This window comes from Symphodus melops (assembly GCF_947650265.1).
Source record: "Symphodus melops genome assembly, chromosome: 13".
In the NCBI taxonomy this organism is placed as follows: Eukaryota; Metazoa; Chordata; class Actinopteri; order Labriformes; family Labridae; genus Symphodus; species Symphodus melops.
This window is the reverse complement of record NC_136703.1, coordinates 7803770-7831737: the sequence shown is the minus strand read 5'-3', so window position 1 is coordinate 7831737 and position 27968 is coordinate 7803770. Positions and strand designations below refer to the sequence as shown.

At 39.0% G+C, this 27968-nt stretch overlaps 2 protein-coding genes across 7 annotated transcripts in view; one reads left to right on the top strand and one right to left on the bottom strand.

Moving 5' to 3' along the window:
* The window catches only part of cacna1db (calcium channel, voltage-dependent, L type, alpha 1D subunit, b), a 63569-nt gene extending 47268 nt beyond the window's left edge, over positions 1–16301 (top strand). For 3 of the 6 annotated variants that reach the window (XM_079359422.1, XM_079359425.1, XM_079359427.1), the window contains 18 exons: positions 792–833; positions 1440–1568; positions 2396–2461; positions 2660–2751; positions 3286–3445; positions 3561–3688; positions 4881–4977; positions 5064–5166; positions 5561–5662; positions 9255–9391; positions 11500–11616; positions 12178–12617; positions 13300–13443; positions 13569–13729; positions 14054–14166; positions 14302–14436; positions 14859–15044; positions 15254–16301. In XM_079359422.1, coding sequence (XP_079215548.1) covers positions 792–833; positions 1440–1568; positions 2396–2461; positions 2660–2751; positions 3286–3445; positions 3561–3688; positions 4881–4977; positions 5064–5166; positions 5561–5662; positions 9255–9391; positions 11500–11616; positions 12178–12617; positions 13300–13443; positions 13569–13729; positions 14054–14166; positions 14302–14436; positions 14859–15044; positions 15254–15559 — 2658 coding nt within the window. In that variant the 3' untranslated portion in view covers positions 15560–16301. The remainder of the gene's footprint in view (positions 1–791; positions 834–1439; positions 1569–2395; positions 2462–2659; positions 2752–3285; positions 3446–3560; positions 3689–4880; positions 4978–5063; positions 5167–5560; positions 5663–9254; positions 9392–11499; positions 11617–12177; positions 12618–13299; positions 13444–13568; positions 13730–14053; positions 14167–14301; positions 14437–14858; positions 15045–15253) is intronic. The other 3 variants (XM_079359423.1, XM_079359426.1, XM_079359424.1) reach the window with 2 other exon arrangements.
* A 1148-nt stretch (positions 16302–17449) lies between these two features.
* Positions 17450–27929, bottom strand: chdh (choline dehydrogenase). The gene is made up of 10 exons (XM_079359431.1): positions 27825–27929; positions 25982–26432; positions 25123–25353; positions 23979–24145; positions 23155–23306; positions 22862–22991; positions 22341–22475; positions 21691–21833; positions 19777–19879; positions 17450–19652 (listed from the first exon to the last, which is right to left on the bottom strand). The coding sequence occupies exons 2-10, from the start codon at positions 26401–26403 to the stop codon at positions 19234–19236; spliced, it is 1902 nt and encodes a 633-aa protein (XP_079215557.1). The 5' UTR covers positions 26404–26432; positions 27825–27929; the 3' UTR covers positions 17450–19233.
* Positions 27930–27968: the final 39 nt, after the last annotated feature.

Here is a 27968-nt window from a genome sequence, read left to right as displayed (position 1 = left end):
ATGCTGAATGTTCCAAGCACGGTTCCTTTCAATAGTCCCTTGTTGGATCGTGCTATCAGGAATGATGTGTGAAGGCATCACAGAGCTTAAGACTCAAAATCTTTTATAGTTTGGAGTGGTTTATTGTGTCGGGAGCAGCAGTATGAGGAAAAGAGCCCTGCTTTGAAAAAGGTTCATGAGTGTGTAGGGGATTGTTCTGTTAGTTCTGTTATAACTCAAACAACAGGAAATGTTTCTGTACTAAAATGAGTACTAAGAAAGCATGCAAATGTTAGGCTGGGCATTATTTAAATCAGGCTTGCTATCGAACGTTTGTGTATTGTAGGAGCAATGGGAGATGTGTCATGATTAGATTTAATGTTGTTATGTTATGACCTCATGTACAATGTAAAACATATTTGGGAAAAATAGTATATAATATAATAGTATAGTATAAATAAGATCAAATAAAATAAGAAACACAAAAACTGAACTTTTCTTTAAGAAGGTGTTCTTCTGCTTTCTATTCATTGTCATTATGTAACATGTAAACTTAGAATTTCATAAAGACCTAATTGACTTCTTCATTGAGTGCTTGCATCATCTGACTTGTGTTGCTGATAAGGATATGTGGTATGTGGCATGACTGACTTCGCGCTTTACCATGATGGTGTCATTGTTTTATGTATTCACAGATTTGTGTTTGTGATTTAAACGTCGAAGTTAAAGTTAAGAGCAGCAATGGTTGTGAATGGCTTGCAGCTCGACATCTAGTGTTTGACTCAAATTAATCTTAGGCTTTTGGTTTCAAGTTGGCAGCCCTTCCTGTTGTCAAGGTGAAAGTGGAACCAGTGGTAAGATGAAGCCCCTCCTTATTTAAGTCCCCTTCCTACCTGTGATTCTCCAAAAGTTGTACCATCAAGTTGTTTTTGTTGGCACTGTGTGACTCACATATGGGTAAAAAAAACAAACCATTGCAATGTTTCTAATCTCTTTTATCTGGTGACGTTTTAAAGTCTGTGGTTGAAGTCTCATGTGAAAGTCTTGCTTTGACTACACCTGGTGTGTTGCATTTTGACTGTGGTTTCATAGTTCATCCGTCTTGACATTTAAAGCTCCATCTTGATGTCTGTCAAAAGTCTGTTTTCCGTTTGTTTGCCTTTTTCCTGTAGAGTCTGCCTGTTGCCTTCTTTGAATTAGTGATTTAGAAATAAATGGAGTCTTTGTACTTCATCACTCAGCATGCCATTGATTGTTGTCATGCAAAGTTGCAGAGAAAATCTACAAATGAGGAGATTTGTTATCGCTTTCATCTATTGTAACTTTTTAAATAGTATGGCTAATACACGAAATAATGCATGTTTGGCTGCATGAGTTGTACTGACGTTTAAGGTTCATATATCTGTTTTTGAACATCTTTCTTTTGAAATCTCCAAACCACTTCCTCCTGCTCTTTTTAGAATACAGAGGACAGTGCTCGCATCTCAATCACCTTCTTCCGCCTGTTCCGAGTGATGCGTTTGGTAAAACTGCTGAGCAGGGGGGAGGGCATTAGGACTTTGCTGTGGACCTTCATCAAGTCCTTTCAGGTGAGAGTGGAAACATGCAAGCATTCAAAACCTTCTATGAATTGCTGTAATTAAAAACAATTACATAATAGATTGCACTAAGCATGGTCAAATGTTGGAGGTCAAACCTTCTTAAAAAAAAAGGTTGCTGGTTGACAGCCTGGAACCAATTCTACAAATGTTCATCAATGAAAATACAGTAATCTCTTACAGGGTATGTAAAGATATTTTTTGTATTTTTATAAGAAATGTAAATGTTGGTTTGAAAAGATACATGTGTTGGCTTTCCAGTTAAGGAGTTGTTGGTGTCACTGAGGTTTAACTGACCGGTGTTAAAATGTTTCACACACTGTATGTTACTCCTTTTCATCAAGTCTCAGAGCTTCCCAAAACATGTCTGTGGAGTTTCTTACTTAAGAATCACAGTGATCCTGAATTTGATCATCCATACAAACCTCTTTTAGCCCTGCTCAGAACAGGCTGTTTGTGTGCCTGTAGCTTTAAATAAGCTTTGTCTGACCACACATCTCTCTAGAAGCGATTGGGTGGCTTGGGCTTCCTAGTATCATGCCCTATTGTTTATGCGGGAAAGGCAGTCTCAGAGGGCAGAACAAACCCTTAGCTAGGAGTATGTCACCCACCTGGAGGAGGGGTTACCTCTCTTTGTGATGTCATGAAGGGAAAAGCCTGTTTTAGCGCAACATTTTCTGAAAAGTGGAGCAGGAATACGACGGAGAAGATGGACTTTGATTTGCAGACATGTTATTAGTGTTTGAAAAACAAGGTGAAGTATATATTGCTTAATATGTAAACCTTAAGTAAAAGCTTCTCTCTTTCGTTGTGTGCAGGCTCTTCCCTATGTTGCTCTCCTGATCGCCATGCTGTTCTTCATCTATGCTGTCATTGGCATGCAGGTAATAACAGATTTATTCTTAAACTCAAAACACAGAAATTACAGAAACATGCTAAGATATTCCATTAACTAATGATCCATATCCAATAATGATAACATTTAATTTCGCAGTAATCACCTTTTCTTATTTTTGTCAGATAAAAAGGGGAGGTTGATGTATTATAATTTTTTTTTTCTTGATTCTATTTCTTTTTTATAGGTGTTTGGGAAAATAGCCATGGTTGATGGAACACAAATCAACCGTAACAACAACTTTCAAACGTTTCCCCAGGCTGTCCTTATGCTCTTCAGGTGTTTGTTTGCTAAATTTCATTCCTACATAAAAAAAAGTATATCCACCTTGTGCCAGTTTTTTTGAAAGTGTTAAAGCTGTTTTCATATACGCTGGTAACGTCTTCCTTTTTATTTTCTTTCAAAATAAACTTTTAAAGAACAAAAAAAAAAACTGAACAAAATACAAAATATACACAACATAAAACAGCTTATTAAAAAAAACCCTCTAAAATTAACCCTATGGGTTAGTTACACAAAACAACGTGTAACTCCTGCATATTTCTTCTAGTGTAACAGTGCTTTTCTTTCATAATGTGAAAATAATCACTATTCTACAGAAGAAGGAATTTGCAGCCTCCCTGTGTTATGGTTTCAGACCACACTGGTTTAGCAATGCTGCCATTATTTGAATAATAAACCAAAAGTCAAGATCAGATCCATTCATTTCATAAAAAAAAATATTGTTTAACTGCCCTGTCATTAATGCATGAACATATTAGGAAAAAATCCCGGGTTCTGTTTGTTTTCTTAATTTTCTTTTTTCTGCGTTAGGTGTGCCACAGGTGAGGCCTGGCAAGAAATCATGCTGGCCTGTCTGCCGGGGAAGCTGTGTGATTCAGAATCAGATTACAACCCTGGAGAGGAGAGAACCTGTGGTAGTGGCTTTGCCATTATCTACTTCATCAGCTTCTACATGCTGTGTGCTTTCCTGGTAATCTTCAGACATTTCATTGTATTCAGTGCAAGAACTCTCTGGGCTCTCACTGTAACAGGCTGTTAATGCACACCATAGGAGTCACTCAAAATGTTGCATGTCCTGGTTTCAGATCATCAACCTCTTTGTTGCCGTCATCATGGATAACTTTGACTACCTGACTCGTGATTGGTCCATTCTTGGGCCGCATCACCTGGATGAATTCAAAAGGATCTGGTCTGAATATGACCCAGAGGCCAAGTGAGTACTAAGGACCCATCTGAAAGGAACCATCGACCACAACATTGTTTTTAATTGCCATGCACATGTAGAGACAGAAAGGACCAGTCCACAGTGGGAGGTTCATATTGAGTTTAACTACGCCAGGGAGTTCCTTTTAGGTTATTCATGTGCTTTTTAGTAGAATGCCCCAAATCACTGCATGATTCGATACTAACTCAGAAAACATTTTTTGTATGCGTTTTAACAGAAAAACTGAGCCATCAAGATAACAAAGGTTCATAAATAACCTGAGGTATCAGCAGAATGGAAATATGTGCGTTTCCTGTTATTTTCTGATCTTCTAGGCCTGGTTTAATCTGTGTTACATTAAATATATAATATATATCTATTGTTAACTATTAATTCAGTCAAATTATTTAGAATATAAATGTTTATTGTCTGGCCATTTAGAAGGATTTCTTCTGTAATATAAAACACTCTTAGAAGCCATCAGCTAATGAGGTCTGACAGCCTTTTTGAGGGTGTGATTACAACTTTTTGATTGTTCCACTGAAGCCTGTGGTGAGACATCGATGACTTTCCGCCAAAAGTTCCACCCCCAACTGTTAACAATCTGAATTGTGATTCAAGAAAGAAGAATGGAGCCGATGTGGAGAAACTTCTAAGAACAGATTATCTCCTGCACTTACATTCACATAGCTCTATGAAGACAATAATTTAAGCTTAATAGTGATAAACTTATTGGTTTCAATATTACAATGAAGCAGATTACGTTTCATCCCTTTTGCTCTCTGCACAGGGTTGTATCTCCTTAATACAGACGGTCTCTGCTGAAATGCTTAAAAGAGATTTAAATAAAGGTAATAAGAAGGTGGAAAAATGATGAAGGTATTAAGTAGCTTACTCTTTTGAGGGTAAACATAGGTCCCTTAAATAATCCTTTAACATGTTGATATTTACAGTAATTACAAATGTTGGAGTTTAAGCACTTTGCTGCGTACAGTACAACTGATTCCTTGACAGTGAATGTGATTAACAATGTAGAACCTGCTGTCGTTTATTATTATAATGTGTTGCACTGTCTCTGTATACTTGATGGCTCTTTGAAGTGCTCAAACTGATGTTCTCGTACTTACTAGTAACTGTAGTGGCTCTGATGACTGAGCATAGTGCTGTAGTTCTTTTTTATTTACAAGCATTGTTTTGTCAGGGGCAGGATAAAGCACCTTGATGTGGTGACTCTGCTGAGGAGGATCCAGCCACCGCTCGGCTTTGGCAAGCTCTGCCCTCACAGGGTGGCCTGTAAGGTGGGTATCAGCAACTTAGAGACACACACAAAATCACTTTTTTGTTTGATGATGCCTTCGCTCATCTGTACTTAAATCTTTTGCAGCGTCTCGTGGCGATGAACATGCCCTTGAACAGTGATGGCACAGTCATGTTTAATGCCACCTTGTTTGCGCTGGTTCGCACTGCTCTAAAGATAAAAACTGAGGGTGAGTATCTCAATAAATATCCACAAAAGCTGCTGGTTACAGAGATTATTACTGTTTGGTGGTTGCAGGTTTTTTTTTTATCATGCCGTTTTGTACATACATTTGTTGTACTTTAAATTGTAATTTATAGTTAGTGATCTTAATAATCAGGAAACACTTAATGTAACACAACGTGACAGAGGGTGATGCTATGGGATTGCTAAAATCAAATACAAGAATATCTGTTAGGCCGGCAGAGGCTCAAGACGTGGCAAGAAAAAAGGCAAACCAGATTCTCTATTACATAAAATAAAAAACATGTATAGTAATATGTTTGTGTCCATCAGAAGGAGAGAAATATAATGAGTAGTTTTGGTACCGAGTGCTGATAACCAACCTCTCCGCTATCTCCAAGGTAACCTGGATCAAGCCAATGAGGAGCTTCGAGCTGTGATTAAGAAGATCTGGAAGAGGACCAGTATGAAGCTGCTTGACCAAGTGGTGCCTCCTGCAGGCGGTCAGTGGACATCACACACACACACACACACACACACACACACACACACACACACACACACACACACACACACACACACACACACACACACACACACACACACACACACACACACACACACACACACACACACACACACACACACACACACACACACACACACACACACACACACACACACACACACACACACACACACACACACACACACACACACACACACACACACACACACACACACACACACACACACACACACACACACACACACACACACACACACACACACACACACACACACACACACACACACACACACACACACACACACACACACACACACACACACACACACACACACACACACACACACACACACACACACACACACACACACACACACACACACACACACACACACACACACACACACACACACACACACACACACACACACACACACACACACACACACACACACACACACACACACACACACACACACACACACACACACACACACACACACACACACACACACACACACACACACACACACACACACACACACACACACACACACACACACACACACACACACACACACACACACACACACACACACACACACACACACACACACACACACACACACACACACACACACACACACACACACACACACACACACACACACACACACACACACACACACACACACACACACACACACACACACACACACACACACACACACACACACACACACACACACACACACACACACACACACACACAGAGGATTCAGAGGTTAATCCAAAGGCTGCTGTCAGCATCCACTTCCTGACCATGACCTACTTAAGGAGATCTACAGACAAACCCTTGACTGTTACCATGTTCAGGTCTTTTTCTTCATTTCTCATATACTCTTAGGAAGTCAAAATGTAGATTTTTTTTCTCATAACATAAACCCAGCTGTCTCTGGTTCTGCATTCACTCAAGTATTTTTGTCACATTGAGTTTTACATCAAATAAAAGCCCTGAAAGATTATTCAATTTAAGGATTTCAATATAGTTTCAGATATTTTGTATACTTTTTGTCTAATGCTGCTGGTACAGGTAAACCTCAGCGCATCTGTTTTCTATTTTTCCCCAAGGACACTTTCTCTAACACCTCTTACAATCATTGTTTAAGGGTGTGAAAAGTTTTCCTTAATAGGATGTATACAACATTGTGATGGCCCCAACTCCAACACAGTGCTCTTTATACATCTTTACGTGCATGCAACAATTACAAGTTGCATTGCAGAATATAAACTGAAACAAACAAACTCCTAGATATGTCATACAATACTCTGTTTATGACAGCTTGAATTGGCTCCTGACCCTTGTAGCCGCAAAAAGGATGGGTGTTTTAGATAATTGATGGATGGAGCAGCTGTATAAAATAAAAACATTTAAGTATCACTTAAGTCAATATAAACACATTTATAACTTTATCAAATGAAAGAAAAACTCGTTCCGTACATGATTCACAGCTTTTTAAAAGTTAAGCAGATTTTCAATTGGAAATTTTTTGGAGCACTGCCAGGTAAGAGGATTTCACATACTTGACATGTTTTCATCTTTAAACCAATTATGATGAACTTGGTTTGCATTATGTTTTGTTTTTAAAAGATGATGATAACAATAATAATAATAACAACCATTATGTTTGAATGTCACTGTTTCAACATATTCTAAATTATAGAGAGCATGCACATACAGCTTCCTCAGGTTGTAGCTTCATCGTTTTTTCAGCGTACTTCTATGCCTGCAATGCTTCTGCTTTGCTGTGTTTAAGAACTTGCCAAACTTAACACAATTGCATGTATTCTGTGCATTAGTTTGCTAACCCTTTTCTTTTTCTGATCTTTTCTGCCAAGCTTCTCTCCATCACAGCTGCATCTGCTTTCAGTAGCATGCTTAGTCATGGCTGTCTTCCCTTCTCTTTCTGCTATCCTGAGCTCTCTGTGGCAGTTCTGTTTTAGTTTGGTGGCATGATACTGCTGTTACCTCTTTCCTTAAAACTGCCATGAAAGAAATCTACGAAGGGCATGAAATGTACCCAGGTTAGGTTGATGTATTATAAGTATATAATATGATTCTGCTCACTTATTTCAAGAGGAGAAGATACAGAAAGTGTTGTCCTTTTGAAATGTGCACATTAATGTACATTTGAAAATCTGTATTGGAGATCAGGAGAATGAAAAGTGGTTCCCGGTCTTTCTATGTTATAAACTTTATTAACAAAATAATGCTAAACAAATTAAACAACCTGAAATATATTTTTTCAAACATATTTTTGCGTTCTCTATTTGACCCTTCAGAGTTTCTTTCTGGCTGTGTCAGGAATACTGTCAGCTGCTTTCAGATGGATCAATGTCACGTCTCGCAGTCTTCCTTTTCTGTTTATTGTCCGAGGAAATGATGAGTCTTATTTAAAGCAATCATTTCACTCACATCTTTTACCTTCACTTTATTGTTTAGTGAAGAAAAGTTAGCTACAATATAATTTATGAGTAATGTGAAGGCAGATACAAAGGAATAAGAAAAAGTAAGGCATGCTTAGTTATGCGGCGTGGTCTATGTTCCTGAACCAAGTATTTCAAAAATACTTGTGTGTTTCTCCTTAATGAGAGTTGCTCTAAGTATGGCCAGATCTGTTCTTCTCTAAAGCCTCTCTTTGTTGCATTTCTTTCATGTGCTTCTTGCTACAGAACACGTTTTCTTTTCTTGGACATGTACTGCATAGAGATATACAATCTCTGAATCTGTGAAATAATACATCTTAGATGTATTATTTCATCTTAGATGTATTATTTCTGTAGTCAATATATGATGACACGTTGGTATGCGTGGCAGTAAATGGATAGATTGATATTACTGTTCTAAAAAGAAATAATGAGCTAAAGTCAGATACTTTAAGCGGTATGAGCTTCACAGAATGTGCCAGTCTCAACTGACTGGCTGTGTGTATACGTTGTTTTTGTGTGTGGATGACGTTTTTCTTAACAACATGCATGTACTGTACTCAGAAATGGAGCAAGATAAGATCTACAAGTGTAGAGATTATCTTTTGTTGGTTAAAAAATAGCTGCATGGATTTGTGTGTGCATCTTTAAGACTGAAATTCACAGCTTCACTGCATACTTGAAAATATCATGAAGCTCGTTCAATTTTGATACTTAAAGACATAGTAGAATAGTATGAGGTCCAGACTAGACATTATTACCAGTTTCTTTGATATGTTGACAATAAATATAAAATGAAACTGGAAAATGTTCTGGATTCATGGCATCAACATGTCTTAGTTTGTCAATTAAAACAGGGTTTTTTCTTAGTTGGCAACCTTCAACTGTGATGCTGCTTCAACTATGTAACTCTCTGTTAATTGACTTCAGTTTAGATACTTGATATTTGAAGGAAGTTTTTAAGGTCTCCCTTGAAGGTTGTTAACCTTATGAAAAGAATTGTGGATGGATACAGAAGTTCACTCCTGAGCTTTGGTGTTTATCCCGGAGGCTTTGGTGTCTATGGTCTGTTCACTCAGATGACGAGGTAACAGTGGGGAAGTTCTATGCCACCTTCCTGATACAGGACTACTTCAGGAAGTTCAAGAGGCGCAAAGAGCAAGGTCTTGTGGGAAGGCACTCATGGGAGAGGCTGAACACCACCATGGCTTTACAGGTCAGTTAAGCACAATGTAACATGCATATGCACTGTACATGAAATTAAATTGAGATATTGAAAGACTTAGATTGGAATATTGTCCTTGTTTTGTCTGCATATTGTTTGAGTCCCTTCTCAGGTCTTCCTGAAAGTCAGCTCAAGTATTTTGAAAGTAGATATGAAAGCGTTGTTGATCGATGTCCAACAAAGATATCGCATAAAACTAAGGGACCTGCTCCAACTTTCAGTGGCCCTTTTTAATGAACTAAGCCCCAAAATGTATAAAACTAGTTTTCTTATGTAGCACAAGTAATATCTTGCATTACTGAGAGATATCTGATGAGATACAGAGATGTGTGCATGTGTCTTCCTAGCTACCATGTCTTTGTTTTTAAGTTTCCCTAGTAGTAACCAAGAGGCCCTCATTTTTTTTGTAGAACTACACAGACTCAGAGTCTTCGTGGATGTCATGGTTTTTGTCTTCCTTTTTGAGTTATGTATCTCATCATTTAACACATATCCCTTGATTTACAAGTTATATATAAGCAATTTCAGTTCTTTCTTTTGTTTTTATTGATAAAACGCATAAAACGTGTATGTTTATTTATGTTATGTCACAAGACACTGATTAAGGTGCTAAACATTAAAATCAATTTGATACGATTCGCTGAATAATATCAGGTGTCACTAAAGGAAAAAGGAATAATTTACTGAATTTAAGTTTAAAGGAATACATAGTAATTGGTCTGTTTCAGCTCAAAAATCATTGACGCACTTCTCTTTCTTCTATGACTAACTGAGGTTGAAGGTAAAAAGAAAAGGATAATAAACTGTCATTTAATTTATTTCACTAGTCCAGTCATACCATTAACTGAAACTATCAAACTGCAAGGAAGTTTGGTCAAGTTCCTCGCAATATTTACTCGATATTTTTCTCGATGACCTCTATAACATCCTGTGCTTTTTAATGATCCCACATTTAACCAAACCTGTATAAGTGGTGTGTAGCATTTTGCACATTCAGTGCTGAGAGGTGAGGCAGGAGGTGTGGCCCAGGAATGCAATGACCGCGCAGGAGAATTGTGGGGAACTTTCTTGGCATCAAAACCGGCCACCGCCATGACCTAAGAATGGAGCTCAGATTTAGTGCTGATGAAAAGAGACGGTCCAGGAGTTTACCGCTAATCCTACCATGGCATGATTTACCTTTGTGACACTTCTGTACATTCATTCATTAATGGAGCAAAGCGTGTTTGTACCTGCTGCTGTGCAAGGTGTAGTGGGAGAGCTGCGCAGGATGGAGACAGAGGAGGCTCATCCTGACTGTTTTTTCTGCGAAGACACTCAAAATTGAACGTCGGTCTGTTGGCGGCTGGAAGAAGAATAAGAATCAGAATGAGCTTTATTGGCCTGACTGAACAAGTATAATTGAAACACACACATGAGAAAACAGAGCAGTGATAAGAAATGCCGTCTCACCCTAACTTTCAGTCAACCTAACGACAGGCTAAGAGAGGGAGCTAAGGCGAGTTTTCAACTTAAATTCAGTAAATTATTCCTTTTTCCTTTAGTGACACCTTTTCTACTCTTCTGGCCACACAAAGTGCTTTTACAGTGCACACCCAATTTGTTATGCCTTCACCGAGCAACCTGGGGTTAAGTGTCTCAGCCTAGGACACGTTGGACCTGTAGCTGCAGGAACTGGGGATCGAACCCCCAACCTTCCAGTCAAGAGAGATGACCAACTCCCCCCCAACCTTCCAGTCAAGAGAGATGACCAACTCCAACCCCTGAGCCACAGCTGTCCAACAAGTCTTGATGTGAAATGATAGTTAATCAGATAACTTCTGGCACTTAATCTGCATGGTTATCAGCACATGTTGATGTAAGGTGTTTATTACCTCATTTGCGTTACGTAAACTATTGACATGCTTTTATACTTTGCTGCAAAGGTTGAGATAGTAGGACAGATTGACCTCTAAGGGAAGTTCACAAAGCACTCTGAAATCATTGTTGTAGACAATTCATACAACCAATCCAGACAACTGACACCTTTTTTTCTCAACCACACAGAGATGAGAATGAAGAAGCAGGAAGCATTGGTATTATAGCTTCTCTCTTTACAGGCCGGACTGCGCACGCTGCATGATATTGGACCAGAGATCCGTCGAGCCATATCCTGTGACCTGCAAGAGGAAGGGCTCGTAGATGCTAATGATGAGGAAGAGGAGGAAATCTACAGGGTAATCCTTAAAGATTCTTGAGGCACAAAATACTCTGCTTGAGAGGTAGCAGCAAGAATGCATGCGTAGGAAAACCTAAAAAGCAAACTAATAATAATGACTTTATTTATATAGCACTTTTAAAAACACCTGCTTACAAAGTGCTTTAAAGATAAAAACAAATTCATCAACATTTAGGAAAAGAAAAGAACAGATCAACAGGGAGTATAAAAATAATATAAATGCTAATAACAGAAATAACCGATACAACAGGCAGGTATCAGGCATTTAAATGAAATGAAGGAAAATTAGTAGGAAATCCGAATTTGAAGGACCACTATGCCTGCTTGAAAAAATATTTGTATCTCTGTCTACGTTTAACGTAAATAAATGTGTCATGGAAGGGGAATTTTAAGGTAAGAGTGTTTGTAAAAGAACAATAGATGGGGATTAGACATTTGAATAGATCATGTTATATTTTAGGGGTTGATAGGAAATTAACTTTTTTTTACTTTTTACCCCAAACTTTGAACAGGTAATGTTTTGTGCTGTTTTCTCACCTGTTTTCTGTTATCTCTGCAGCGTAATGGCGGTCTTTTCGGGAACCATGCAAACCATGTTAATGTGGATCAACAGGGCCACTTCATCCCAACCACTGTTACCCAACGTCCCCTACAGATTTTACCCTTTTCTGACAGTGCCTCAAACGAACCCTCCCAAACAGACAGGAGAGCCAATGAAAACAACAGAGGAGGGGACGCAGAGATCAATATGTCACCAATCCAGTATAATCATTATCACTCCTCTCATCTGCACAATCATCCTCATTGTATTTCCTTTTGCCATCAATCACCGATACCCTCCAATGCCAACCTCAACAATGCCAACTTGCCCCCGCTTCTCTCCATGTCCAATGGAAGGCATCAGAAGTGTATGTTAAGGCCAAACCGTCCATCCTCAAGTAAACAAAGGACCATAAACAAAGGAGTGCAAAACAGGCGTAGGAATTCCAGCACCACAAGGTAACTGGTTTGGGACCTTAAAAGAATCCTACAGTTTAGTTGAAAAAAAACATTTTACCATCTCAAGTGGTGTTTCATGCATCTTCATAAAAAGTGACTCCTCTGAATCAGAGGTACTCCACCAATCACAAAGTCTAACTTCAAGTGGATTGTCAAAAAAGAAACAAAGGAAAATGTTGCTTTAGCACCGGATACTGTATATCATAATCACATGTATTCATCATCAATACAGTCAATCAAGTCTGTTGCCTGTATTATTGACTGTGGATACAAATGGACCGCTGTAACATGTTTATGATGCAAGTGACAGTGTATGTCGGCCTCATGAAGAGATGGAACATCCCAAGGTCTTTTAAGCTCATGTTTTCCTAATTATATCCTTTTTTATTTTCAAATGGATTTCAAGTTACATAACTTGAAGCAGTTTATCAGAGCTTCCTCTTGAGCAGCAACAAGGCAAACAAATTGTTATCAAGCCCTGTGGCAGATAGACAGAGCAAGTTATCATAGCCACAGCTGAGAGGATGACACCAGATCAGTTTATGGAGTGTTTCATTTCAAACTGACTTTTCTGGTGTCTTCAAAATATCTGTTTGATTGACCCAAAGATCTGTAACATGATCCATAAAAGAACTGATTGATCAACATTTGACTTATTGTTTCTTTGTCATATTGACACCAGGTCAGAAAGTGGTATTGGACCCTGTCCTCTATCTCTACAAGATGATACCAGTGGGAGGGACAGTGAGGAAGAGCAAGGATCTGTGGAGAACTACTACAGTGGGGAGGAGTTTCATTTTGACAATATCAAGCTCACAAGGGACAGGTACAAACTCAAAGTCCACACACTCACAAAACAGTTGTATTGATGACAGTAACTTTGATCAATACAAACTCTTTGTCACTTCAATTAAAACCAAACAAATTTTATTTTATCATTTCTTCTGGCAGGTTTTCCAACAAAGACCACTATGATCTAGAGAGAGATTCTGACCTCGACATTTCCAATAGTGACCATCAGCAGGATGACTGCTTTGACGATGACAAGCAGCCAATCTTCCGAGACAGCAGAAGTTCATCTAGAAGATGGCTATTACTCTCACCTCAAGGAAGTATGCCACAACTTTTACACTTTTTGTCTTTAAGATATATCACGTCTCTGTAATCACTCATACATTTCGATTTTAAGAAGGATAAGAGTCATTCACAATAAGACATGTAGCTGACCTGATAGACCACAAGTGGGCATGGTATAGCGGTTTGTCAAGATGCTGAAAACTCGCCTTAGCTCCCTCTCTTAGCCTGTCGTTAGGTTGACTGAAAGTTAGGGTGAGACGGCATTTCTTATCACTGCTCTTTTTTCTCATGTGTGTGTTTCAATTATACTTGTTCAGTCAGGCCAATAAAGCTCATTCTGATTCTTATTCTTCTTCCAGCCGCCAACAGACCGACGTTCAATTTTGAGTGTCTTCGCAGAAAAAACAGTCAGGATGAGCCTCCTCTGTCTCCATCCTGCGCAGCTCTCCCACTACACCTTGCACAGCAGCAGGTACAAACACGCTTTGCTCCATTAATGAATGAATGTACAGAAGTGTCACAAAGGTAAATCATGCCATGGTAGGATTAGCGGTAAACTCCTGGACCGTCTCTTTTCATCAGCACTAAATCTGAGCTCCATTCTTAGGTCATGGCGGTGGCCGGTTTTGATGCCAAGAAAGTTCCCCACAATTCTCCTGCGCGGTCATTGCATTCCTGGGCCACACCTCCTGCCTCACCTCTCAGCACTGAATGTGCAAAATGCTACACACCACTTATACAGGTTTGGTTAAATGTGGGATCATTAAAAAGCACAGGATGTTATAGAGGTCATCGAGAAAAATATCGAGTAAATATTGCGAGGAACTTGACCAAACTTCCTTGCAGTTTGATAGTTTCAGTTAATGGTATGACTGGACTAGTGAAATAAATTAAATGACAGTTTATTATCCTTTTCTTTTTACCTTCAACCTCAGTTAGTCATAGAAGAAAGAGAAGTGCGTCAATGATTTTTGAGCTGAAACAGACCAATTACTATGTATTCCTTTAAACTTAAATTCAGTAAATTATTCCTTTTTCCTTTAGTGACACCTGATATTATTCAGCGAATCGTATCAAATTGATTTTAATGTTTAGCACCTTAATCAGTGTCTTGTGACATAACATAAATAAACATACACGTTTGTATGCGTTTTATAAACCAAGGTGGACTGGCACAGTTCTGGAAGCGTGGGCAGCATCCCTGGAGCAGTAAAGAGGAGTTTGTGGTATACAGATAGCCAGAATGGCCCTCCGAGTCGCAGCCATTCTCCATCATGTCTGCAGTTTCCTGCGAAGAGTTGCATGCGCTACCTGAAGAAGAGAGGCAGCGCTGACAGTCTGGTGGAGGCTGTGAGTAAATCATGTAGTTTAATATAGCCTCAAAAAACTGAAAGCTTGTGTGTTGAAAATACCTGAAGGGGCATACATATGTGCATATGTTGAATTTTTTGGAGTCGACTGTGAGAACAACTAGCTGTATAAACTTTTACGAACACTAAAACTCCAAAACATACACACAGTTCAGATGATCAAACATTTTTCCTTTCTTTTATCCTCAGGTGTTGATCTCTGAAGGTCTGGGGAAATACGCGAGGGATCCTAAGTTTGTTTCAGCGACCAAACAGGAAATTGCAGATGCCTGCGAACTAACCATTGATGAAATGGACAGTGCAGCCAGTAACCTGCTTAACAGCAGTATGGGGAATGGCAGCAACAGAGGAGCGGGGAATGTCACATCAGACGCACAGGCCGCCGCTCATCTGAAAGACCACAATATCCATGAATACAGCGACGGTGAGCAGTGCACAGCTGTGAAATATGACGAGGACCTCACAGACGAGATGATATGCATCACGGCGCTTTAGAGACCGCTAACATATAATTTTTCTAGGTTTTTTAAATTGGATGTGTACAAGTACTTGAGAATGAGAGGATGTCTGTGCTCAAGTGAATCCTGTCATAGAAAGACAAAACATGGATGGAGAAGAGAACAAAGTGCCTTGTTTTCTCAGTCTGTGGGATGATATTTTTTATTATCAAGAGTGGTTTGATACAGCAGAACAACCAAGCAGCATTACACAGCAAGTTTGAATGTCAGAAAGAAACACTGGTGACGGGCAGTCAGTGGTGCAATCTGTTGTAATGTTGCAGGGTGTCACAATGATGTCAATAAGTCAAGATGGCTTTTCAAAGTTGCACTTGTCATTAACTTCTTGTAAATAATATATATATATATATATATATTTAAAGTGTCATTTTAATCCTTTATTGGTCATTAAAACAGCCTTAGTTCTGATCTGTCACAGGTCATTTACATTACATTTTGGCTACCACAACTCATTACACCAGTAATGTGACAGAAAAAGGGTGTGTGTGTTTTTGAAAAATGTATTTCATCTATTCTCAGTGCAGAGTAACGATCATGCAGATCAAAAAGCCATCTTAACAAGCAGGTATAACATGAATCCAGGAGCAGCTCTGGGATCACAGTCTAGAGTTTCAGGTTTAAACATTACCTGCCTCAGTACTTGACATCAAAAAGGAAATCACATATCAATAAAAAAAAAAACACAGCGGTTTCACATACTGAAGCTGTGTTAAACAGGACAACAGAGTGTAATTCTTCTTCTGTATGCCAACCGATAGAGAGGTCACTGTTTTACTTATTTCATTTGTTTCCTTCAAAACTAAAAAAATATGGAGTAATTGGGATGATTCTACAATGTCAAGGACATGTTACCATAGTGATGCCTGAACTTTCATCACAACCCTGGAAAACTTTTAGGATAGACAATTTCCCACTGAAATCACTCAAAAAAATTTGCTCAGAATGTACAATTACTCATTTAACTTAGCCCTGTTGTAAACTGCTGAATGTGAGGTGATGTAAACAAGACAGAGAGTTCACATTATGAAAGTGATCGCACCTGAACATTCTCCTCACCAGTGAGACTTCAGCTACATTTTGATTTGAATGACTTCCTCATCTGTTTGATTCCTGCTTCATAGCTGAAGCAAACGGCAATCATGCGAGTTAAATTTGTCTGACCTTCGTCTTATTTCATGTTTGACTCGAGCTTTAAACAGCTTAGCTTCAAAACCAATTTGGTTCTGTGGACTGAACCTCAAAATTGAAATGTTTGATCTACTGATGCCTGACAAAATGGCGTTATATTTATCTGAGGCACCTTACTACTTATTTCATGTGTCAGACGTTGGAAGCCAAAATTAACAACAAAGGTCTGACTGATATTTGCTACAAAGTTGAATTAAAAAAGCCATTCAAGATGAGAAATATATTTTTGGAAATTTCCTCATCATATTTACTTATTTTTTGTCTAAAATGTATTTTTGAAATTAAACACTAGGTTGGAGCAGCTGCCTTTAATGGGTAGGATTTTCTCTTTCATAACAGTTTTGAGTCTATGAGGGGGAAATATCACTTATAAAAACAATATATCTCACGTGCTGAGGCTCACATTTGGTCCAGAAGTACCAGTGTAAGTGCGTAATCAGAGTCTATCACTGCCAATTGTAGTCGGAGCCAATTCCTCGGAGCAATTTTTTACTGGACGTAGCAGGAATGCTTTTTCTCGTCAGTCGTACTATCGTCAGGGTAAACTGTTTGTTTTGTGTCATTAAAGGGCTCAGTCATTCAACAGATATTACCATAAAATGTATGCTACAATAAAATAAGACAGTAAATTGTGTGCTTTTTAAAGAAATGATGTGACATTAAAAACATGACCTAAAGCTTTGTTGTGCAATGGACAGCTTTATTCACTGATTTTTTTTCACTACTATAGGTCAGTCGATTAGATGCCAACGCTAAATACAAGCTGCAAAGTGTCAGTAAAAGGCGCAAGATCAAATGAATCGCATGAACTTGATCATTTATTTTTCTACACATTTCATTCAGATTTTGTAAAAGTTCAAAAGAAAATAACATCTGAAATGTGTTGCTTAAATGACATTGGACCTGCAGAAAACGTGGATAAAAAACACTAAATGAAGTCACTCGGACAAGGTCAAAGAAGAGCAAACAAACGCTGGAAGAACTTTTTTACAACAATGTTCCCTTTACAATCAATGTGCAACTCCTCCATTAGTTCACAAAGGGTTTGAAATGTTATGTTGTAAAAAAGCTCATATCGTGTAAACAGTCATTTTCACAGGAATTAATATACTTCACATTGTAGTGCAATACTTCAGTCAAACATTAAGACTTCATTCTAGCAAGTTATATTTCAGTATTATCAATTCACTTACAGAAATCTTCAACTCACTATACATCCACAGTACCCTAAGGAAATAAAGTGTAAACTCAAGATTGACCAATGAAGATTTGTTTAGTTTTTAGTGTAAAATATACTCATATTAGAGTATTTGATTTAAAAGAGCTTATAACATGAGGCAAAACTAAATCTTTAACCAGATTTTCTGTACCTCAAGGGGAATAAAAGCTACATACATGAGGGTTAAAGAGCAATAGGAAAATCACATCATCAATCACCCAATGAAACCTGATGAACCACGTACAGGAGATCCGTTAAAATCTTCTACAATCCATATGCAATGATGCAGAGAATTCAAAAGATTGCTCTATTATTTGCTTCAAGTCAGACTGTGACTGGATTATAATATCTGAAGTTAAAGGCATTGCCAAATTGCGGCTCTTCGTTGGATATTCCCTTCCTTATCTCCTGGTTATCACTGTTCTGATCAACAGTCTATTTGCTTATCGAGCCATGTGTGGCTGCTCAGCCAGGCTGCCAGAAAAAAAAAAAAGCTGGGGGTCATTGACGTGAACTGAGAATAGCAGTCATATAAGCAGAACTGAAAAACAATAGTCATTGTTTTCAATTCACCAGTTGTAATTCCAACAGTACAATACCACAAAATATGCACCATAAGTTTAGCACCGTTATTACCGAAGAATGTAGTCCATGTGGGTTGTTGTTGAAAGTGGAACATCTTGTGTTAGTCAGTTAAATATCATCTGTTTTTCGCTGCTTTGGCAAAAACAGAAGAATGAGCAACAGTCTGTGTAGTCTGAGCAAAGAGTTAATTTTTGTAAAGCTTCTTTTTGACCGAAACTGCATGCAAGAAACCAACATCCTGTTTTCAGGAAGGCAGAAGTTTGTTAATCTGATGAAAAGCGATCTGAGCAGACATAACAAAAAGTGCTGCTCACACGCTTCTCTGCAGGCTGATCATTGGTAAGATAAGAGCCATGAAGATTATATCACCCTTTGGTTGTTGACTTAAATGAAGCTGTACTGTTGAAATAAAAGTTCCTGTGAAACCAATGAACCCATGTAAAACATTGAAAAAAGTTTTTTATAACTTGTAAAACTTCTTGGTGGAAATGTTGTAAAAGATGATGATGAATGTTATGTAGAGATGAACTACTGTCAGTTTTTAATGGCCTTCAATGACTTTATGAAACCTTTTCATGTCTTGGGTTTGTTGGGGTGGGTGCTATGACCCATGCATAGATTTTGCTAAAACCTCTCCCTCAGCTTCTTGTTGTCTTTGTTCATCTCTGCTTGTCAAGTGTTTTTGGTTGGTACACTGGAACTCCTGGGTCAACAAGAGGAGGGTGACCTCTGATCATGTCAGCAGCCTTCTCTGCGATCATAATGGTTGGAGCATTGAGGTTTCCGCTGACTACACTGGGCATGATAGAAGCATCCACCACTCGCAGTCGCTCCAGACCCAAAACACGGGTGCTTGGGTCGACCACTGCCATTGCGTCGGATGGTGACCCCATCTTGCAGGTGCATGACGGGTGGTAGGCACTATCAGCTTTTTGGCGGACAAAAGCATCAATGTCAGCGTCCGATTGGACATGAGGCCCAGGCTGGACTTCAGGGCCGCGGAACGGATCAAAGGCCTTCTGGGCAAAAATCTCTCTCGCAAGTTTGACACACTCTCTGAACTCCCACACATCGATATCTGTCAGGGAGAGGAGTCATTAAAGCAAGTGGAAATCAAAACTCTGTTACATTAAACCAGATGTCAGATCAGATGTTCAATCTTTGACATCTTTAATAAGTGAAGTGTAATGACTAGATCTTACCAGTTGAAAGATAGTTTGGCTGAAGAATCGGGTGATCCAGGGGATTGTTGCTCTTCAGCTTCATCCAACCGACACTTGTGCTTCTCATTGGTCCAACATGAACCTACAACACAAACAGAAACAATACATCTGAGAAAGAGTAATTACATCAGCTTGTAACAGTAGCTCAGCTACAAAAAATAAAGATGAATAAATCCTATTGAGCCGCAGCTCCTGCATCCCTACCTGCTGTGTATGACAGATCTCCTACACATACTGTACCAATTCAGATTCAAATAAGATCATCATGGCTCAATAAGCTGAACACAAACAGTAACTGTACTTTAATTTATTTCAGAAAAAAAAGGAGTGATCTCACTCCTTTACAAAAAACAACACCACAACTGTTTCTTCTGCAAAGTGAATGAACAATCTACTCTTGTATATATATGAAGAAAGCCACATCAAGTGGAGGAAAAATGATACTGTATGTAAAATGCTCAATGATGTTGTTGTTGAGAATTGCAGAACACTGGCCCTCTGTAAACAGCTAGATTCAACAGAAACTAGAGCTGTTTGAACATCAAAAAGGTAAATCTTTATAAGTGTTCCTTTGAACCATAAAAAACTGTTGAACATTTACTCAACAGTTTGCATCATAAAAACGTATGTTTGGATTGTATAAAGCAAAGTGTGTTTGATCCTGTAAATCAGACCGACTACAGAGAATTCATATGAACGGCTGTAAAAGTGAATCATGACAAGGATAAGGCAGCATTTATGTAGGTGACATTTCATCCACTGAGGCAATCGAAAGTGCTTTTACAGAGTGGCAAAGCAAAAACAAAGACACAAATACAATTAAAAACAGCAGGAGTAACATATTTAAATGAATTAAAACAATTAATTCAAAAGAACTTAAGTGCAGACAAGATGGTGCATGGTGAAAACATAATTTTATAATCAAAAGAGTAACAAATAGAGATAGTAGGCACTGTAGAAATGCAACATTTTGAGTTTAGATTTAAAGGAGATTAAAGTCAAGACAAGTCTCAGATTATCTGGTAAATTGTTCGAGATGAGCTAAACCACAGAAAGACTTACGCACAAGCAGAGAAAATGTGACATCATCAGGTAGCGTTTGTCAAGTATTTAGATCTGGAGTACAGCGTTCTTATTTGTTGTCTGAACTCTTGCAGCCACATTGTAAATGTGCTGAAGTTGTCAAACAGCTGGATTTCAGAGAGCTGTAAAAAGACCACTGCAGTCATCTAGCCTCGGCATATACAAGCCGTTAAAGTTCTTGCTTTGACATTATTCCTTTCACTCGAGCAATGTTGAATTGTTTCAGAGTAGACTTGACACAAAAACCATAGCATATCAGTGTGGGTCCCTCAAACATACTCCTGCATAATGATGGAAGGTGGATGTATTGGCAGGAGGACTATGTTAAAGTTGTCAGCAAATAAACAATATCTGCTTTCTGAACTCCTCTTCATTCACAAGCACCTCAGTTTCCTTTGGCTAACTTCCAGTTGATGCACTGTTTTATAAACAATACCTCAGAGCTTTAAAGTTGTCCATGTTTTTATCCTTCGACACAACCAGTTTACCACTTGTTAAATTTCTTAGCCAATTCAACCCAAAGATGGTCAAATTAAAAACTAGCTAAAAGGTTCTGAATTTGAATCACTTTCATCAATTAATCAATCCTCCCCCAGTGCTCATCTACCAGTACAAGGACAGAAGTCTCCAAGCTGCAGCTGCCCTGATGTACTGTAGATGAGTCCATGCCTTGGAATTTTCAGTCTCTCTTTCTCAATCATACCCCCTGAAGCCACGTCACAAACAACGTGAGTTCAGGTCTGTGTCTTAATGACACTTTGATGAACGCTCCACTAGTCAATCAGCCACAACACAAATAGCCACAAATACCTGATAAGCCTCTATCTTGGATGCAACTCGACCATGGTCGATGACTTGTGAGGGAAGGAAGTGAAACTGGATATCAGGGTGTGTGACGTGTGGCCGGCTGCGGATGAACCCTCCACTCTCCAGGTGGGCTGTCGCTCCGTACCCTGTAGGACAAGTCACAGGAAGTGCAATGAATTCCTCACACAGCTAATTTATATAGCGATTATGCTTATGGACAATGACGTTCAACCAATTGTTTCTCTGATGAGGAGTCAGTGGTCCGACATTCATGGTTTGCCCTGACTTTAGACAGTCACAAAAAGTCAACCAATACCACTCCTGCTCATTATTGTGGTGCGGAGGGGTAATTGGAGTGTGTCAACATATCAAGTTAGAAAATCCAAATTCTTCATCAATCTTGAATAATCACACCCCCACACATATTTCTTATTCTTTAAATCTTGTAAAACCTTCTCAATGTTAGATAGGATAAGTTGGTATCTTAAAGGTATTTTAAGCTGTTTTATAGTCACTCGTGTCCTTGGCTCATATATATCATTTTTAAGACTTGAAACAGGGTATCTTAAATGATTTTGAAGTACTTTGTCTGTTAAGTAGTATGAACTGTACAGAAGTACACACACAGTTTGTGTGTAGGTGTCCTTAGTTACCAGTGAACAGGGAGAGCCATTCCAGGCCGATCTTGACCATGTGGAAAGGTTTCTGAGCCTTGTACAGGGTGATGGGCTGAGTGCACTGCTGCTGGACGTACAGCTCCAAATGATCCTGCAGGTTGCTACCAACACCTGAGAAACAAGGAAAGAAAAAAGAAGAGTCATTATCATACTTTTTTAATCCAGGAGATGTATTTTTTATGTTTGGGAAACATATCAAAATGAATTGGTCCATCATTTTTGGACGTGTTAGATGTATTTACTGTACATACAAGATGAGTTAGAACTGTCAGGCCAAATCTGTTTAACCCAACCTTATCCTTTTTTCCTGCCAAACCCGTATCCTCTCTTTTTCTTTCCTCTATATGACAAAAGGTCCTGAGGCATTTTGTAGTTATCAACAGAAATGTAACCCTCTGACTCTCAACACCCCAACCAAAACAAAATGTGGTGTTTTGGGTTAGGGAGCTTGTCTGACTCTGATCTTGTTAAAAAGGCCTCTGGTAAACAAACTTCACCTGGTAGGTGCTGAACTACAGGAATGTCGAGACATTTCAGGTCATCTGCGTTTCCTACTCCGGACAGCATGAGAAGCTGAGGTGAATTTATGGCTCCCCCGCTAAGTATCACCTCTTTATCTGCATAAACCTTAAGACAAGAAAACTGGGTCAATGATTCGTAAAACATTTCAGACTTTGACAATAAAGTTACTAAAATCAATCAATAAACTCCATTAACTCAGATTTTTAAGTCTTTGGTAGTATAGTCATGCAATTCATGCAATTCATGCAAGTCATTCAATCCAAATAACCTTTTTCTTCTCTCCGTTCTGTGTGTATTCTACACCCACAGCGACATTGCCTTCAAACAGGATCTTAGTGGTTAGGCAGCCAACCTCGGCCTTAAGGTTTGGTCGGCCCAAGGTGGGTCTCAGGTACGCACTGGCTGTGCTCCACCTCTTTCCTGGAGAGACATGATGCAGAGAATAACATAGCTAAAAAAAAGGGTTAAGAGTGCATTGGAGTTGTATGATTTTTTTAGTGTGTCCTGCGTAAACAAAGTACCAGGTCTTGGATTCTGTCCAGTAATAATAAACTTCTTTTTTGTAAAAAAAGAAATCCACTCACTGCCTCGGAAAACTAGATGTCATTGAATAATTATATAATTTATAACTGAGCGAAATTTCTTAAAAACGAGAAGGAACACTTGTTCTGTTGATTTTTCTGTTTTGCATTGCTCACAGCGCCCTTTTTCATTCTCAGAGAGACACAGCTGCAATCATTCTTTTTGCCTTCATTTCTGTCCTCCACTTTGTCCTTCAGCTCTTCTCAAAGCTTCAATTACGTAAGTGCCGAGCTTAATGTGATGTTAAATGCATCCTGGAGCTATAGAGTTTACAACTTCATGGCCATCATTCCTGGACACTGACAAGAGTTTGTGGGGACAAGCTTGTAGCTTTTCTCTCTCTCTTTTTTTAAGCTGTTTTGTATGAACAGTATTTGACTGTTATATAATACACATTTGTCTTCTGCTATGTGCTAGTGCTTGATGAAATGTGTTTTTCAATACGTTGTGTTTGGGATGTTGTTGTGTTTTATAAAATGTCCTGTGTTTTTATCTGTAGTTTCCTCAAACCTTTATAAATGGTCATGTCCATCCAGCCCAGACCCTCCTGTTGGTGCCCATTCATGTCATCAGTATAAGGGTACCCTGCCTGCTGCCCTGCCTCAATAAAAGCCTTGTGAAGGGGATGGTTAGTCTTCCCTCTTGACACATGAAGCGGTCCATCGCCTCCTCTGTACCTACAGTTCACAAAAAAAAACACAAAGAGAAAAGCAGTTTCCTTTCTTAAATGTCTTCAGTCTCTTCACACTCAATGAAATGTCTTCTTATTTCTCCGCTCTACCGACTCCAATGTAACCCATAGCAATACAGTTCAGCCTCACTCTGTCTTTGCTTAAAGGGCTTTTTTTTCTTTTTCTTAGTCGAACAGCTAGTAGTATCCCTTCCTGGGTTTGGGAGATTTAGAACCAGGATTAAGGACTATTTCACTTTGTGACGGACATAAAGCGTCCCCATAACCAAAGCACCTCATTCGGTCTGCCCACGAGAGAAAGTGAGAGAGAGAGAAGTCGTGGACCTCACTGATATCAAAACTGGTATCTTCATTTTGAAGATATTTAAAAAAACTGAACTCACACTCATTAAAACCAGATCATACTTTCTTTACACAAGGTCATTAGCTGAAACAAAATGAAACCTCACATATTTTAATCTGTGGATGTCCTGAACTCCTCTTTATTTCAGAAAATAGCATAATACTTTGCGATTGCAAGATTCTCTGAAAATTGTGTTTTTATGTTTATCCATAATGCACCTGTGCCACCACTTCAATCAGATACTTGAGAATTCCAGATTTATCCTGATCACAACCTTGACCAGTACACTATATAGTTAATGTTTAACTCTTCCGTGCAAACAACACATTCATGTTGATGTTCTTGCTATTTTCCACTCTTGTGGTTTTGTTTTTCTTTCTGGTTTCCCTGTTTCTGAAAAAAGCATCAACAAAAATCTTAGTTGTTTCACACTTTTGAAGTTATCAAAGTAGTCATCCAAGACGGATTTTGAATCCTGATACATTTTGAGGTCTGAAGCCTAAGAGTTAGAATGATGGGCTCTGAAAGTATTATGACCAAAGTTGAAATGAGCACCAAGATCTGCAGCTTTAAACTTCACAAAACGAAAAAAGAAGAAAAAGAAACATGTAATATAATACCTGTTTTCTCCTAACTCATGGCACTGTGCCTTCCTGAAGTAAGGAAGACAGTGTTCGTAATCCCAGCCCTCAGCTCCCTCTTTCTGCCAGCGGTTGTAGTCTTCAGCGTGTCCACGGATGTATACCATGGCATTGAGTGAAGAGGAGCCACCCCACACTCGGCCCCTTGGCCAATACATCACTCGGTTGTTCATCTGGGCCTGAGGTAAAGTATGGTAGTACCAGTTATACCTGGACATGGAGGAATAGAAACACATACAGCATGACAATGTTGCTGATGCAGGGTCTGTTCAACAACAGTTCAATAATAGGTCATTATATTGTCTTCAACAGCATTAACAAGATAAGAACAAATTTCATGATTGACCTTTTTTTAGTTGTTTTTTTCCATTTGTTTGGTCTTCTATTGTCTCACCTTACATCAAATCACAATTGTTTTATCTCTGTAATGCGAGGTAGATTTTCCTCTGTCTCGTCCAAATGTGACTTGTTTTCTACGTGGTGTAGTCTCTCCCCCCCACACACACAGACTATTATTATTATTTATGTTGTTATGATATGTTTTCTTTTATTTGTACATTATTTAATTTCTACTTCTCTCTTAGAAGAGCAGGGTACATGGAGCCTTTTCTTTTTCTTCTCTTTGTTTTGTTGGTGTGTGTGTGTATGAAATTACAAATGTTGGTCATACCAACATGTGTCAATGTATATTATGACCCTTGTCCTTGAATATTGAAAAGCCAAATAAAAAAAATTCTAATAAATTAATTGGTATTTGTGCACACTTTAAACAGTTAAGTGATCTTCATGAGCAAAGAATGTTTTATAAATCCAAACTTTAATAATTGAACCACTTTACTTTTCATCGCAGAGGTTGTAGGTCAAAGCAGCTGGCATGTGGATCTTCCATGAAAGTCGTAAGCTGCCAAGCAGCATGTCCTTAGGCCCAGCCTCCAGCAGCAGGACCGACTCATTGGTATCCTCACTGAGGCGGTTGGCAAGAACACAGCCCGCTGAGCCTGCCCCAACAATGATATAACTATAGGAAGGGCTTTGATTGGCTGCGGGTGATGAAGCGTTCTGAAGGGCAGCTTTAGCACTAAAACATCTGTAATGATTGAAGATTACAGGAAAGAACTGGCCACTGTTTCTGTTCCTTTGGACAATGGTACATTGTCTCAAAGAAGAAAACTGGCACATGCCACCTGTCATTAATCTCTGCCAGGTCCCTGTTATGGCCTGTCTTGCTGCAGTGTGACCTTTTGTAGCCAAAAGCAACATCCTGGTTTCGTGAGGGTTTTCTTCATTCACTGTAAATGACAACAACACACATTAAATGAGATACTAAAGGGATACACTGAAACTGGAAATACGTCTGAAGGTGTACAATTAAATTTAACTGTAGCCAAAGTGTTTAGACAGTGACCTACAGAGAGGCTTTTTTTTATTAATAATTCTTGACCAACACTGCTCCCTTTGCAAACTCTTATCTAAAACTTAATAAAAACCACTACAGACCTGACATGGATCACTTAATTGTCAAGACCACTCACTGCTCTTGAAAAGATAAGTTTATGTTTCTTTCCCTACTTTTTTTTCAGTTTTGTTTCTGGGATGGTGAAGAGAGAGTCTCTTCTGTAGTGTTACATTGTTTAGAACAGATGCCATTTACATTCTACTGGACTTGACACTTAAAAAAATATGTTGAGGGGAAACAATTAAGAGTATACCCACCAGAGGCGCTGCTTGTTAGGAGGCGAGGCAAGTTTATTTTCATAAAACACACTTCAACAACAAGGCAATTCTAAGTGCTTTACACAAGACATTAGAAGCACCATGACAGAGGAAAGAAGAGAAACGTTAAAGTAGAAAACAAGGCAGGGGCAGGCAAAGCAGGTAACTGCTTGGGGCCCCAGGCCAGTAGGGGCAAAGCACAGCATTGTCCCAAAATGTGCACATTTTGCAATGACAGTAGGAAACCTCCCTCATGGGGCCCTTGGCGAAAATAATACTCAAGGCTGGTTGGAGGGGCCCGCCAATGAATTTTTGCCAAGGGCCCTAACAGACCCTAGAAGCCCCCCTGATACCGCTACACGACTGAGACTACGTCAGGAATGTCATTTAAAAAAAGAGACTGTATTCCTGCTGGGCTCAATTTAGCAGAGTCCGAAATATAGGTGGATATCCATTAACTCTCAAACAACTATAGGCATAATAACAAAATGAAACTAGAATGAAGTTTGCACTCGCTTCCCTCATGTTTAAGCCTCGGTTAAAATGTGTTACGAAATGAACATTTCGCAACCGCTTCTCTTATCAGTTTAATAGTCTGGGTCTGACTTAAAAGGTCTGCTAACGAAAGCTACTTGCTACACTGAAGCAAGTCCCGTTTGACACATTAACTGTTTGCCTGGTACACAAGCAGGTCTACAAAACTTTAACAACACGTTTTTACACACATTAACATCTTTAGATAATGTTGTCAGCGTTGCAGAAACGCGTTGCAGAAGTTACCGTTACTTTGTCAACATTTCTATTTCTGTCCGAAGCTCAAACTCTGCTGTCAGCTGTTTACATCAGGAAATGGGTAAACACTCAACTAATGGACCTCATAACGTGCTGGTGCGAGTGTATTATCTATTGCAAAACAGACCGACATACATTTTAAATAGTAGCATTTCCATTAAATACTCGAAGCTTACCTTAAGTTTCACACTCGACACTCTGCCGAGGAGAACGTCACCGACGTGAGGCGGAGCTTAGTATGGCTGTGTTTATAAACTGATAACAGAAACAGCCTCACTGAGATCTAACTGTGCTCATTCAACAAGGTGACAAAGGTAGGA

Bases quoted from the DNA above. Each gene is read 5' to 3' on its own strand.
- chdh (XM_079359431.1), bottom strand. From the start codon at position 26,403: ATGTTGCTTTTGGCTACAAAAGGTCACACTGCAGCAAGACAGGCCATA. The intron at 25,354-25,981 runs GTAAAGTGGTTC...CTCCATGTCCAG, and splicing joins TACAACCTCTGCGATGAAAA to GTATAACTGGTACTACCATA. The intron at 21,834-22,340 runs GTAACTAAGGAC...CTTGTCCTACAG, and splicing joins ATGGCTCTCCCTGTTCACTG to GGTACGGAGCGACAGCCCAC.